At 28.6% G+C, this 15,094-nt stretch overlaps 1 protein-coding gene and 1 pseudogene across 1 annotated transcript; one reads left to right on the top strand and one right to left on the bottom strand.

The window, feature by feature from the left end:
• Positions 1-475: 475 nt before the first annotated feature.
• On the bottom strand, positions 476-2,035 carry LOC146881866 (uncharacterized; annotated as a pseudogene).
• A 10,173-nt stretch (positions 2,036-12,208) lies between these two features.
• On the top strand, positions 12,209-14,490 carry LLG2 (LORELEI-LIKE-GPI ANCHORED PROTEIN 2). Its single transcript, XM_028054193.2, has 3 exons — positions 12,209-12,498; positions 12,588-12,644; positions 14,047-14,490. The coding sequence occupies exons 1-3, from the start codon at positions 12,417-12,419 to the stop codon at positions 14,409-14,411; spliced, it is 504 nt and encodes a 167-aa protein (XP_027909994.2). The 5' UTR covers positions 12,209-12,416; the 3' UTR covers positions 14,412-14,490.
• Positions 14,491-15,094: the final 604 nt, after the last annotated feature.

The raw sequence follows: 15,094 nt of genomic DNA, 5'->3' as shown, positions 1-15,094 counted from the left end.
CCACAAAATACCTTAAATATGCAAAATAAAACATTTCTAAATGGCTATCAAAACTAATGTTTTAGCCTCAAAAAATATCTTGCCCATTCCTTGCAAATTTCTTCAATTTTATCTTTACCCAATGGCTCGACTCCATCAAAAACCTGAAATATGGAATATATTAATTATGGTGTATCATAGGAAGCAAAGTTAAACATCAATAATTAAATTATAACTCTTACATCGGCCCATGAATCAACAATGGTAGCACGAGCTATGGTCCACATCCAATGCATAACGTAGTATCCACACTCAAAGCTTCCACGTTGCCTATTGCACTAATATATGAAATTTATGTAATAAATATATGAAGAACTAAGACATTTTAGTTGATAATATGTAGATTCAATGCAAAGTACATACCTTAGGATAAATCCAATCAAGATGAGATGAAGATGCAATGGATTTACCATCCAAGACACCGCTTACATTAATAGCACTAAAATAAAAGTCATTAGTAATTTACAATATAATTATGATAAAACACATTACATTTGTAATGAACACATACCTTTGTATTAAAGTTTTCATTTCTTTGCTTGGCTTCTTGTGCAATGAACAAAACCATATGACAATACGATCTATGGGGCAAATAATAATCAATTGCCAATGACACCTGCTAAATAAGAAATTTAGTTAGTGATATGAAATTAGTTAGATAATAACTAAAGTAAGAGTCCAACTTACCCTTCAATATAAGGGGCGATGTAAATTCTTTTCTTGGATTCATGAATCCATCGTTGAATATATCTTTGAGTGTGCATTGATCTATTCCCAGACTTTTGTATAATTTGAGGCTCAAGGAAACCATAAATATCATTGTGCCCCGCATTGACAATTAATTCATTTAGGTACCTACATTCACACAATTTCAGAAGGCTAAAGTTGATTTCACAAAAAACACCAACATAAATGCAAAATCTAAATTTAGAGTGCACCCACATAATCCAAAGTTGAATGACTGCAATGTTCAACATCTGATTACCCTGTATTATTTCCCACAAATCTGACATTGGCATACAAAGGTATATTGCCATTGTCAACGCCAAATATTGTTGCATCCCAAGGAATGGGAAAAGGTTCTTGATAAAAATCAGAAGAAGCCACAATCAACCTCTGAATTGGATTACCATTCTGGTGAGATAGGGGCTCGAGCTCAGGCTCATCCTTGGGCTCATCCTCATGCTCATCCTCGGGCTCATAATCGGGCTCAGGGCTTGCATGAGATACAATTGGGGACTTTTGTCTAATCTTAGGGTCCTATAAAACATACTAACAAACTTAAATATGATGTGTGTTAAAAGTTATGTACAAATGTAATTAAGAAAAACATACCTTTTTTGTTGAAATTGACTTGATTAATTCTTTTGGCCATGAGATAAATGTTTCAATTGCGTCTCCTACTACTTGCACCTCCCATGTGGGCACTGGTACTGGAGCAGTGGCATCTCTAATGTCTTCAACCACCATTCTAACCAAATCATCTAGCATTGGCATAGTGTGCATGGTGGACCCACCTGGATAGACTCTCCCAATGGCCACAAAATGAGGAACACCTCCAACTAACAACTTACAGCGATAGGAGATATCAGTCTCTATGTCCTCATCTTCATTTGGATTCAGCACATTATGGTTTGTGGACATGGACCAGCAATACGCACATGACCAGGGTGTTATTCAGTACCAATAACAGTGGTCAATATGTCACGACGACCCTAAGAGACAAAATTACCTTGTGAACTTTGTTCTACAAGTTCATCCTGTAAAAAATAATACATTGTCACTTATAATACAAATTACAATAAATAATTGCTACATCATCTCCATTGTAACTTACAATTCTTTTAGCAATCATCATTGATTTCTCAGATGTCATTTGTCCTCCTGCTTTTGTACAAGCCATCTTCCATTTCTCATGTCGGCTAGGAGGAGATGAGGGAGAAGGAACTTCTTCAGCAGCAGCTATGTCCATTTGTTTCTTTAACTTCTCTTCCATCATTCTCTTTTCCAATAAGTCATATCCTCCTCAAGAAAGTCTGTGAGGAGTAGCATTATTTTGTTGGATAGCTTGAGCTTTCTTTCTCTTTTCCTGTTAAAGAAACAATATTCATAAATAGTGAATGGCACTATGACTTTATCAAAGTGTAACATCAACAAAAAATATACTTGCCAAGAAGGATCCAATCGAGTCTGAACAAACAATTGCCATGTCTCCTCATCTATGCCATCTATGAAAGAATAAATAAGGTTGGTGTCTTACAATTAAAATGGAAATTAAAGGTCAATTTTATTACATAAAAGATGTTAATAAATGAAATTTAAGTCTAACTCGAACAATATGAAAATGAGAGAAAAATGATTTCATAAAGTAGATAAAAACTTTGTTTTGAAATCTGATTAGTTCAAAATACTTTATAACTTCTCAATTTCAATATGGTACGATTAGATTTTGTAATGGATAAGAAATGAGAATGAATTTTTAGAGAATAAAAGATGGAGGATGACTCGTGAAAGTGAAAGGAGAGATGAATATGCACTGCATATTACCTTGTTTCCATTTTTCTATTCTCTCACTCTCTTTTTACTATTATTATATTTACTTATTAATGTTAATTATTTTTTTTAGCATTTTATATAAGTGGCTCCAATAGAGCATGCCATTGATATATGTACCCTACAAAGAAAATAGTTTCAATTCTTTTAATCTTATATTAATGATCTTATTTCTAAGTGAAAATGTTGAGTCGTCAAACATATATTGATAAGATACTCAAGCATACTAATATCTAAAAGGATAATTATTAATTTGTAGATGATGATTCTAGGTAGACTAGGGATGTCAAAAAAATTCATATTCGCAGGTATCCACGGATAAAACCCGCAACAGATAGAAAACATATATTAAAAATGGATATCCGCTACCCGCGGGTACGAGTATTTTTTATACTCGCATGTTAATAGGGCGGGTACGGGTATCATAGTATTCGTACCCGTGGATACTTGTACCCGCTAAATTTTAATTCACAAAAGTATTCTTATATATATATATATATATATGTATATATATACATATACATATATGTATATATATATACATATATGTATATGTATATATATATATATACATATATACATATATATATATATACATATACATATATGTATATATATACATATATGTATATATATATATGTATATATGTATATATATATATACATATATATATATATATATATTAGTAAATATTTATGACATTCTTCAAATTTCAAGTATCGGTACGTTGTCTTCTTTCACGTATATCCCTTGACATTATTCTCTTTCCTTTATTTGAAATTGGGCATATATATCAAATCCTATATAGACAATGACGTTTATGGTATGCTTGTTGTCAAATGATGGAATCAAAATAAGAATACTTGGCTCGTGGCAATTGAGGTTTATTATTTGTTTATTTTGTTTATTTTTCAGGAATTAATCGGAGTAAGTGGACTTTTTTATCATAGCATTAATTAAAGAATTTTTATTGTGTTGAATGCCATTTTATGAACTTGAGTTTATTTGAATTTTATTTAAAATTTATGACAATGATGTATTTTATTTTATTTTATTTGAATTTATGATTAAATATTTATTTTTTAAATAATTTTGTAAATACCCATGGGTACTCGTGGATACCCGTGGATATGAAAAAAATAGGCGGGTATCCGCGTAACGGATACCCGACGGATATGAGTATGGGTACGGGGCAAATATTTATCTAACAGGTAGGGTACGGAGGAGCTACTACCCGTACCCTACCCGCCCCGTTGACATCCCTAAGGTAGACACATGTGAGTTTAGTTTTTCATGATGTTTATTTTAATATGTGAGGTATATATGACATAATTCACGTATTTTAATATAGGAGGAATTTGAGAGCGTATTTTGTGATATTTCATTTAATAGAATAATTCTAATAAATGAAACATCACATAATTATAATATAAATAAGAGCAACGACATAAAGTATATGAGAAATAACCTTTTACATTTATCCAAAATATACTAGAACAAGAGTACTAGGGGCACAAAATAATGCCATAAATATGTCTTAAAACATAAAATAGACTGGTAAAATGTTGCTCAACAAAGCAAGAAATTACAAATAAAATTGTTCCTCAAAAGAAGTTCAACAATGAGCAAGATCCAACATGCCTAACTAAACAACAACATCTTCATCATCATGGTGATCACCAAAAGTTCCCACATCTGCTCACATCAACATTGGTGATCATTGCAAAAAGGAAAATCAAACATGAAATAGACATAAAAAGAAAGGGTAAGCTAGAAAAAAATAATTTTAACATATAAATAAATAAGCAGATTATGAACAAGAACAATATGTGATAGCAAACAATTCACATAGACCAATCCATAGATTACCCTTGGCCCATAAAGTTGTTATTACCATTTTGATATATGAACTTTTCTTATGTAGACTTTCAAATTATATTGATTTTTAACCAATATAAAAAAGTAGGACTTTATTTAGGGACAAATATTAAAATCAAATTAAATTATAGAATGTAAATACAATTTTCTGAATATTTTCAATCATCAAAAGTTAAATATTAAATAAGTTTTACATTATCAATAAAAAAAATTCAAAAAAAGTATACCTTATTTTTAATATACATGCCTAATTTTTGTACCGAATGTACGTGGCTGCTGGAAGAGTTTATAATAAACTTATTCCGGCTTATAACATTTTTGTGTGTTCGTTTTTAATGTACTTAATTTAAATAGTATGCCCTACAAGAAAATATCTTATTAGTAATTAATTTTAGTGACCAAAAGTTGTTAATCACTATATTGACTAATTTAGATACCAACTTACAAAGTAAAAAATTATTAGTTACTAAAATAATTATTATTATGAATAAAAAATTATAATTAGTCACTAAATTGATTTTTAAAATTAGCTACCATAGTTTTTGCTACCAAAGGAAATTGGTTATTAAAAACTAGTTATCTAGATTTTGACTATCAAAATGACTTAGTTACTAGATTGGTCTCTAATTAATTAGTAACCAATTAAGTGACTAATTATAATTTTTTATTTATAATAATGACTATTTTAGTAACTAATAATTTTTAATTTTGTAAATTTGTATATAAATTAATTATTGTAGTGACTAATAATTTTTGGTCACTAAAATTAGTTAAAAAATTTTTTAGCGATATTAGTCTGATATAATTTTGTTATTAATTTAGTTCAGTAACTTCGACGGTTTTTCATATTACAAAATAGGACTAGGTGTGTGGACTATTGTTTAAGAAAAAAAAAAAGGTTTCTGGATTAGTCTAATAGGTTTAAACTTGTAGTTCATTGGGAGACCTCAAAACATGCGTTGGACTGTATATTTGGGGGACTTCTTCCTATAATTCCAAAAAGTTTTTCTATACTCTCAAAATATTTTAAAATTCTCACTTTTTCCTTCAATTAAAATAAAAATATATAACATGGTATTCAACGTGATGAAGTAAGGGAAAACACCAGCATTTCCATTACCACTGCCATTCTTGTTACCATCCAACATCTCCTTTTACAAACTTATCACTACAATGGTGTGGAAGAAAGAACGAACTGGAGTTGGGATTTTTTTCATTTAGGAACTGATTATTGAAAAAAAATAATAATTACATGATCATCATTCTTAAAGTTACTTTTTCGAGGTGATTTTTTTTTATCATATTTAATATTTATAATTTAAAATATTAAATTACAAATAAGAACAACCATTTATTGTTTAGACTTAGATATTCATATTTGGTGCATTTGTTTTTTCAAATTCGTTATTTATTACAGATGTCGATATCTGGTTTATTGTAATGGTTTACGGATATTGACATCTAGTATTTTTTTTTTCTTGATGTCATTGTTTTTTATATATGTTGACATCTGATTTGTTGTTTTGATTTATGGATATCGACATCCAGTGTCTTCTGTATTAGTTTTAATTATTTGTTTATATTTTTATACATACCTCTAGGATATGAGGTGACACCATACACTATGAAGAGGAAAGCTCCCAGTAATTTTGAAAATTTGAATTTGGAGGTGCAAGATTTCATAATTAAATATGGAAATTCAGTGGTTTTTTTAAGGATAAATCATTCCAAAAGTCTCCATTTTTGTAACAAAATCTCAAATAGGTATTCTCAGTTTTATTTGACTCAATTAGGTCTTTACTTTGGAAAATTTGTTGCAATTAGGTCATTTCCGTTAATAGTACTCTAAACATGTTACCTATGTGCCACGTGTCAGCATGATGTTTTTTTGAATTTTTTTTAATAATTTTTAAAAAAAAATAAAAAAAAATTGTTACATATCAATTTGACATTGTGCCACATGGCACCGATAGTATGATGTGGCAGTACTAGTGTCACTATTCGATGTGAAAAATCTCAATGTAGTTTCTATATTTGTTATTTTGTCTTAATTTAATCCAAATTTTTTAAATACTAAATTAATTTCATCCTTATTTCAAATTTAATTTTTATATAAATTTTATAATGGTATTTTTAATATAATTGATATTTTTCAGAAAATTAAGTTTATTTAAATGTATATTTTGCATTGAACTTTATTTAGATATTGTTTTAAATATTTATATATCAATAATTTATAGACAAATGTTAGAGTTGGTTTAAAAATAACAACTTTATAAATTGAATTGTAAAATTTTGAATAAATATATGTATTTTGAATTGTTATAAAATTGTTTTAAAATTTTATATTTGAATTTGTATAGCTTTTTATTTTTAAATCAACTCTAACAATTATCCATAAATTATAGATGTATAAATATTTAAAACAAAATTTAAATAAAATTCAATGCAAAATATATATTTAAATAAACTTAATTTTGATAAAAATATCAATTATAATAAAAATACCATTGTTAAATTTATATAAAAATTAAATTTGATATAAGGATGAAATTGGTTTAGTTTTAAAAAAATTGGGGCCAAAATGAGACAAAATAATACATACAAGAATAACAGTGAGACTTTTCACATCAATACTAACATGTGGCACTACCACTGTCACATCACACCGCCTCTGCCACGTGACACAATGTCAGATTGACATGTGACAATTTTTTTTAAATTATTAAAAAATTCAAAAAAAAATAAAAAATTCAAAAAAATCACATGTTGACAAATGATACATAGTTAACACCATTAGAATACTACTAACGAAAAGAACCTAATTGCAACGAATTTTTCAAAATATGAGCTCAATTGATTCAAATAATATTGAGAGGACCTACTTATGATGTCGTTACAAAAGGACATCTTGAATGATTTAATTTTTCTTTTTTTTACTATTATCCTGCTGAGATTGGTAGGGATATTAATGTCATAAATGCACAGATTTAGAGGTACAAGATAACTCTTTCGAGGGAAAAGTCCCCTATATTGCGCTCCGAAGAAACCGGGCACAGAATTTTTGGCTGGATATTTCTTTTTGCACCTCCCTGGTTGCTTTCTTCACCTCTATGGCGAAGTGTGGAAAAGATAAAATATTCAGTCTTTTATGTTGTCACTATTGATTATTTTATTCTCTTCGTGAATGTTTCGTTGGCTCTATTTTTTTTAGTCATATAGTTGTTATCTCTTATGTTATGTTTTATATAGTTAGAAAGGTAAACTTATCATATTGTATTTTGATGACCTTTTTTTACTCCTTAATAATTACTTTTAAATTCCGTGATCTAAAATTGATTTCTGAATTTTTATAATCTAATATATATATATATATATATATATATATATATATGAGTTTAAAATTATACAGTTTAGAAGGCACTTCTAAATTATATAACGAATTAAAAAAAAAAAACTTTCAAATTATATGAAAGTAAAAAAACTTCTGATTACATAATTCAAAAATAAAAAAATAATTATAAATTCTATAATTTGTTTTTTTTTCATGAAAAAATTGACTTTTAAATTTCAGAATTTAAATGTATTTTTTCATAAATTGAAAGAGAGAATCAGGAGTTTATCTATGTGGAGTGCAAAAGGAAATTATGATGTATAAAAATAGTTAAACACTACCCTTCTCCGCTTGTGTTCGTTTTCCTTGGCCCATGCAACTTAAGAAGTTGGGCCACGTAATTAACGGAAGTTTTGAATATAAAAATGGGGGTTGCTCGCTGCACCCCCAACCCTTCTTCTGTACCTCCAGTAAATTACCTTTTTACCCTAATAATTTTTATCTCCCAGGATGGTTGAAAGCCGTGTAAATAAAATTTACTGCAGAAGGTATTTAATTGTTGATCAGAAAGAGCGTGGAAGAGAGACAACAACAGTAAAAAAGAAGGTATCTAATTACAAGAATAGTATTAAGTTAATGAATGAATACTTGAGACATGTTTTCAATTGAGTTCTGGGAACCAACTTCTCTCTTCTTTGCCTCTTCTTTTCTGTGCTTACTGTAAATTAAAATCAGCAATAGCCTTCAACCAACTTACAAACCACGCACCAACCTCACACTCTCTCTCTCTTTCTATCTCTATTTTCTGTCTTTCTTTCTCTCTCCCATCCAATCTCTACCTTCTCCTTCTTCCAAACACATGCCTTAATTCTCTCACAGACCCACTTTAACACAACCACATCCACATCCTTTTCGAACCTCTTCATCTCTGCCACAACCACCGCCATTGCTGAAACTTTAAACGATGCAATGCACCTCCTCTGAGTAACTTGGGGCAACTGTTGGAAGCTGCAGTCTCTATGTAAGCCGCAGTCTCTGTGTAAGCCGCATGCATGCATCCAGTTTCAACGATTTCAAGGGAAAGGAACAACACCAGTGCCTTCCACCTCCGTAACAAGCAAAAGAAAAAGAAAAACACTAAAGGGATGTTGAGATTCGTTTCAGAAAACTGTGAAACATCCGTTTCATTATTTTTTTTTTTTTGTTTTTTATTAAAATGGATATTGAGATCTGTTTCATATTTTTCTAAAACGGATTTCGACATTCGTTTCGTAAAAAAAAAGTCAAAAAAATAGCGAAACGGATTTCGATATCCATTTCAGAAAAATATGAAACGGATCTCGATATCCGTAAAAAACAAAAAAAAATAATTAAACGGAGATTGAGATTCGTTTCACATTTTTCTGAAACGGATCTCGACATCCGTTTCATTAAAAAACAAAAAAAATAATGAAACGAATGTCGACATCCGTTTCACATTTCCTTGAAACGGATTCCGACATCCGTTTCACAAAAAAAAAATTACAAAACGGATCTTAACAAACAACATTTCATTCAAATCAAATTCCAAAACATTCAATATGATTATGATTAAACTGGAAGGAGACTAACCTGACAGAGAAGAAAAGAGGAGAGCTTTCAAAAATAAAATTAATGAAACAGCGGTGCACACGAAGCTCAAACCAGCTTAAAGGACAACCGACAGCTTGAACAAGTGACAAGAGAATGAAGCACAGGCAGGGACCACTACCACTTTGAAACACATGGACCACGTATGACAATTGAGAAAGCGATAGCATTGTGGAGAAAAAACGGAGACAACAAACGATGGAGAGAAGAAACGTTGTGGAAATAGTTGGAGGTGCAGAGCTCAGTTAAAAACCAAAGCAAAAATACACCATTGCCACAATAAATATCATTTACTGCTTTCACCCGCTTTCACCTACCTGCAGGTAAAAATTTATTAAGGATAAAATGGTAATTATTGGGGGTACTGAAGAAGACTTGGAGGTGCAGGGAGAAGACCTCTATAAAAATTTGATGAAAAAAAAAATAGTGAAATTAACTAGGTGAAAGAGTTTGTTTGGAAGATTTTCTTCTAGTATTTGGGATAGATAAATTGAAATCAAATTCTTTAAGTTAAAATTAGCTTACATATAAATTAATTTATGGAGTTTCTCCCATAAATTTCTAAATTTTTACTTTTAACCTGAGTATAAATTAATTTTATCCTAGAGAAATTTATTTCTGTTTTCCTTTTTTATCAGTTAAAAAGAAATGTATAAAAAATCCCTTCATAAATTATGTTTTATATATAAAAAAAGAATTAGAAGATTTGCCTCACGCAAAGCAAATTGCAACTGAGATTTTAAACATTTACTTTGGTTTTATTCTAGGATGGACGGAAGAGAAGAAAAAAAGTATAGAAGCAATAAAGAATGTGATTAGAAAGATAAAAACATATGAAGTGAAAGTGGGAAGAAAGAAAATTAATATATGTTTACAATAAGTTTGGGAATTTTTATATTAACCAGTTTAATTCATTGATAATATAAGGGTTAAATATATTTTTTTTTCGTTATAGTTGAAAAATAGGAGTTAGTCTATTTTTTAAACTTTGCCATAATTTAATTTCTTAACTTTAGAAATTCCTGAATTTAGTTATTTTAAACAAATATTTTTAAGTTTATTTAACATTTCAAATGAATTTCATGATAGTATTTGAATTGTTTATATCGTTTGATATATTTCGACTTCAATATTAGATGGGAAACGCATTTGAAACATCAAATAAATTTATCAAAATTTGGTTAAAAGAATTAAATTCACGAATTTCTAAAATTGATAGACTAACTTGGGCCAAAATTTTTAAAGAGAAACTAATTTTAATTTTTACAAAATTAAAGGACAAATGTTAGACATAAACAAATATAATCCTAATATTGATGTTAGACATAAATTAAGAGTTTTGGAATTTGTTTATTACATATATATTCTAGATAAAAAAAAAAGTCATAATTTAGAAAACAAGACAATACAAGTTTTTTTGTTTTTTTTTGGGATGTAGCACACAATGAAAAAGTTATACAGAGCTTACAACCTGCAGACAAAGAAGCTCACTATTAGTAAGAAAGTTGAAGTTGATAAAAATACTACTTGGAATTAGAAAAAAAAAAAGAAAAATTTGTGAGAAATAACTTTCTTGTTCTAGTAAAACAATCTCAAGTAGAAGTTCAATAACTAACAAAATATCTTGGTACACTTCATAACGTTGGAAAAAATAAATAAATTCAACTTAAGTAATATGAAATACGAGATTAAGTTCCACACATTTTTACCAAGTAACTACCAAGAGTCAATTTTGAGTATCTACAATTTATGCTTATTAAAGTTATTAAAATTTGCATTAAGGAAGAATGTGAAATTTGATACAAATTTCTAAAAGTTATAATAAAAGAAAAATTTAGAAAAAAAAAGTTAACAAAATTTAAAATTATCTAGAGTATTCTTGAAAATAGTAGATTAAGTCTATAACTAGACACTACCACTTATTATGGAATATTATAGGATGTATAAACATAATCAATATACACGTCTTCCAAAATTGTTAATTATTCCTTCTTTCTAACTTCTTCAACAATCAACACAATTGTATATATTCTCCTCAAATTCTAAAAATGAGAAATGGACCCTGTTATGTATTAATTATTTCTTTAATATATTTGTTTTTACATTAATGACTATATTGATTGTATTTTAATTAAGCACTTAGTTCATCAATTTATAATTAAGTTTTTATGTCTAAAATGATATTTACTTTAAGTGAGTTAATTATTGCATTTTTTTCATGTTACAAATGCGTTGGTTGAATTTAATAACTATGGTAAGAAACACAATTAAAATAGTGGTGTGGTAATTATGAAATTTTAGTTCTTTATTCTAAGATATGTTTGAAATGATATTATAAATAACGCGTCTTAGAACCTTAAATAATGTAAATATTGATAACTCCAACATATAAAATTAAATTCAAGTTCAAATTCATTATTGAATTTTCGGGATTGTCTATCTAATATATCGAAATTTTATAATATATTTTAAAATATTAAAATCAACGTATTTTAAAGATAAAGTAGAAAGATAATACTGTAAACCTAACCGAAAATCTAAATTAAACAATTGTTTATATAAAAGAAAACTCATTTAGTTAAGTATCTTATAATTAAGAACTCAAGATCATCCGATAAAAAACAATCATATGACAAAAAAAAAGAGTTTACAATATAAAAATTGTAAAAAAAATAAATTATCTAGTGATAATTCCCTGACCTTCCTCGTCTACAACTATAATTAAGAAAAATGACAGATTTTATAACTATTTAAAGGGGGAAAAGAAGATCTTATAAAACTACCAAAAACTACCAAATGCAAGAGAAGTTGCGGAGAGCCATTGGAAGTTTGCCAGCTTGACAACGCGTTCGATTTCTACCACAATTCCTGCAATAATGTCTGTTCTTCATCTCACCAAAACCAGAGAACAAACGAAACACACACCTCAAAGGAAAAAGGAAAAATCTTAAATCAAAAGGGTGAGAGGGAGTGAAAGAGAAAATGGGTTCCGATACCTTCTTCTCTTCCATTCTCTGTTGTTTCCTCCTACTCACATTCGCCTCTGCTGCTCCATTCATTTCAGGTACATTCTTTTCCTTCAAAGTTTCAACCTTTTTTATTCATCTCTCAAATCTTGATCATGGCTGCTTCACTTTTTTTGTATCCACACAGATCGGGTATTTGAGTCTCAGGCGTTCACTGGTCGTGCCCTCTTACAGGCTAAGAAAGGTAACATTTTTATTACTGTTGGAAACTATGAACTAGCAATGAAATCTGAAACTATGTTGGAAGAATTTGCCTATATGTGTTTTTTTTTTTTTTCTGAGAGTTTTTCAAATAGTTACACTAACATGCCACTGAATTCAAATGTGAAAATTATGTATGATGTTTGAAGAAGCACTTGAAATCAGGTTATTTCTTAAAAATTACCCCTTTTTAGAATACAAATGGGTTATTTAAAAATTACCCCTTTCTAGAATTCAAATGGGTTATGCAAAAGACAATAAGAGATTAAGTGCATCTTTGATATCGATTTTATCTTATGCAGAATTGATTTAAATATCAAAAAGTCACGTTTAAAGAGAAGTAATTAATTGTTGTTTCTCTACCCTATGAATCGATTCAACTACAGAATCAATTTTCAAAAGCATAACCAAACAAACCTTAAGGAAATGTTCAGATTGAAATTAGAAAAAATAAATTTTTGGATAAATGAAACGGAAAATCTCATTTGATAGAAAAGTTTTATGATTTTGTTTTGAAAATAATCCACTTTTAGAAATCAACAAAACATAACAAAAATTTGTTAAATATCATTTGTAACTGGGTTCGAATTCTCAACCGTTAAACTAAAGGCACACTAATTCTTAAAACACATACTCCGTTGAATTATTTATGTTTATTCTCATTTCTGTATCATTGTGGTTTTTTTTTCTTCTAAATCTAACTTACCCTCTTCCTTCTTTTTTTTTCAATTATTCTCCCTTTGTCCTCCTCCAATAATTCTTTTAAAATATATTAATCAAAGTTAAACCACATGTTATTGCATAAAACGTTTTATTAAAGTTATGTTTGGATACATTTCCAATACTAAACGGCAAATTTACCAATAAAATTATGAAATATCACGATTTTTACTTTTTTTTTAGAAAATAAAAACATGTTTATGGCTTAGATTTTAAGGATGTCATTTATTTTACATAATGATATTTTAATCTATTTTTTTATTCACATTTAACTCACTATTCTAATTATTTTTAGATTATCACATTATTAAAAAAATAAAAAAAATAATTAAAGAATGAATTAAAATAATAAATTAAAAATGTGTCAAAATATTATTATCTATTTATTTTTTTTCATTGATATCTAAGAAATAGGAAAGTTTTAGTGGAGACATGACTCACATATGCCGTACTAATGCTTAGCCACTGACGAGAATGTCTTTATGAGAATATAAAAACTAGTGCAATGTGAACCCATTAGCCACTCAAACTTATATGTTCCAACGTTGGATTTGAACCATGGTAAAGTGTGTTTTTTCTTTTTGAACTAATATCTTTGTTGCTTTCTACAGTACTTTAAAAAAAACTAAACAAGCACAAAATAATAATTGAGAAGTTGTGTGCAGCTTGTTCAGTTGATTTTGAGAACCAAAACTACACAGTGTTGACAAGCCAATGCAAGGGACCTCAATATCCAGCCAAGGTGTGTTGTGATGCTTTCAAGCAATTTGCTTGCCCTTTTGCTAATGACATCAATGATTTGACAACTAATTGTGCAGAAGTTATGTTTAGCTACATAAACATCTATGGCAAATACCCTCCTGGCCTCTTTGCCAATGAGTGCAAAGGAGGGGAGCTTGGTCTTGATTGCTCTAATGTCAAATCAGCCAATGAATCTTCAACTTCTCACACCATTAATCTTCCTCCTCCTCACTTTACCTCACTCATCTTCATTGCTTCTTTCCTTATCTTCTTATTCAGTTCTTTCTGAAACTTGTATTAAGTCAGTGAAACTTCAACTTAACTCAACTTTAATAAACTATAGTTCAGTAAGACGAGGTTTTTTCTTATTTATATATTACAAGATGGTCTTATTTCTAGTTAATTTGAGATCTTTAATACATTTGCTTCTTCCGATGACGTCAAGAATGAGAATTAAGGAAACTAGTGAAACATATACATATCGAACCTGAAATTAGACATTTATATTGATTTAATAATGAATGACACGATAGATCTAATGAATAACAAATTTTGTTAGAATAGGATTCATATAAATCTTATGACATCTTAAAAAATAAATTTTAAGTCTAATTTAATTTTAAAATATGGATTGTAAGATAAGATATATATTCATTTATATTTATATGTTAGGTATAATTACTGATTTAGTCATCTAATTTTTTGGTTTGGTTCAATTTTGATCCCTTATTATTAGTTGATTCAATTTAGTCCTCCAATTATTTAAAATGGTTCAATTTGGTCATTTTTGTTAAGTTAGAGTTAATATTGTTCGTACAGGACACGTGTCAAGTCTTGAAATATTTTATTTTTTTAATTTTTTCTTAAAAATTTATTAATTGCCAGGTGTCATGTTACCGTCGTGTCATGTGATAGTTTACAGTCGTGACACGTGGTAGAAGTAATAATTGTTTTCAATTTAGTCTTCTATTT

The sequence above is a fragment of the Vigna unguiculata genome, chromosome 11, assembly GCF_037176805.1.
Source record: "Vigna unguiculata cultivar grain cowpea cultivar isolate G323 ecotype 2 chromosome 11, ASM3717680v1, whole genome shotgun sequence".
Lineage (NCBI taxonomy): Eukaryota > Viridiplantae > Streptophyta > Magnoliopsida > Fabales > Fabaceae > Vigna > Vigna unguiculata.
The sequence above is the reverse complement of the archived record's forward strand: the minus strand, read 5'-3'. Positions and strand labels throughout refer to the sequence as shown.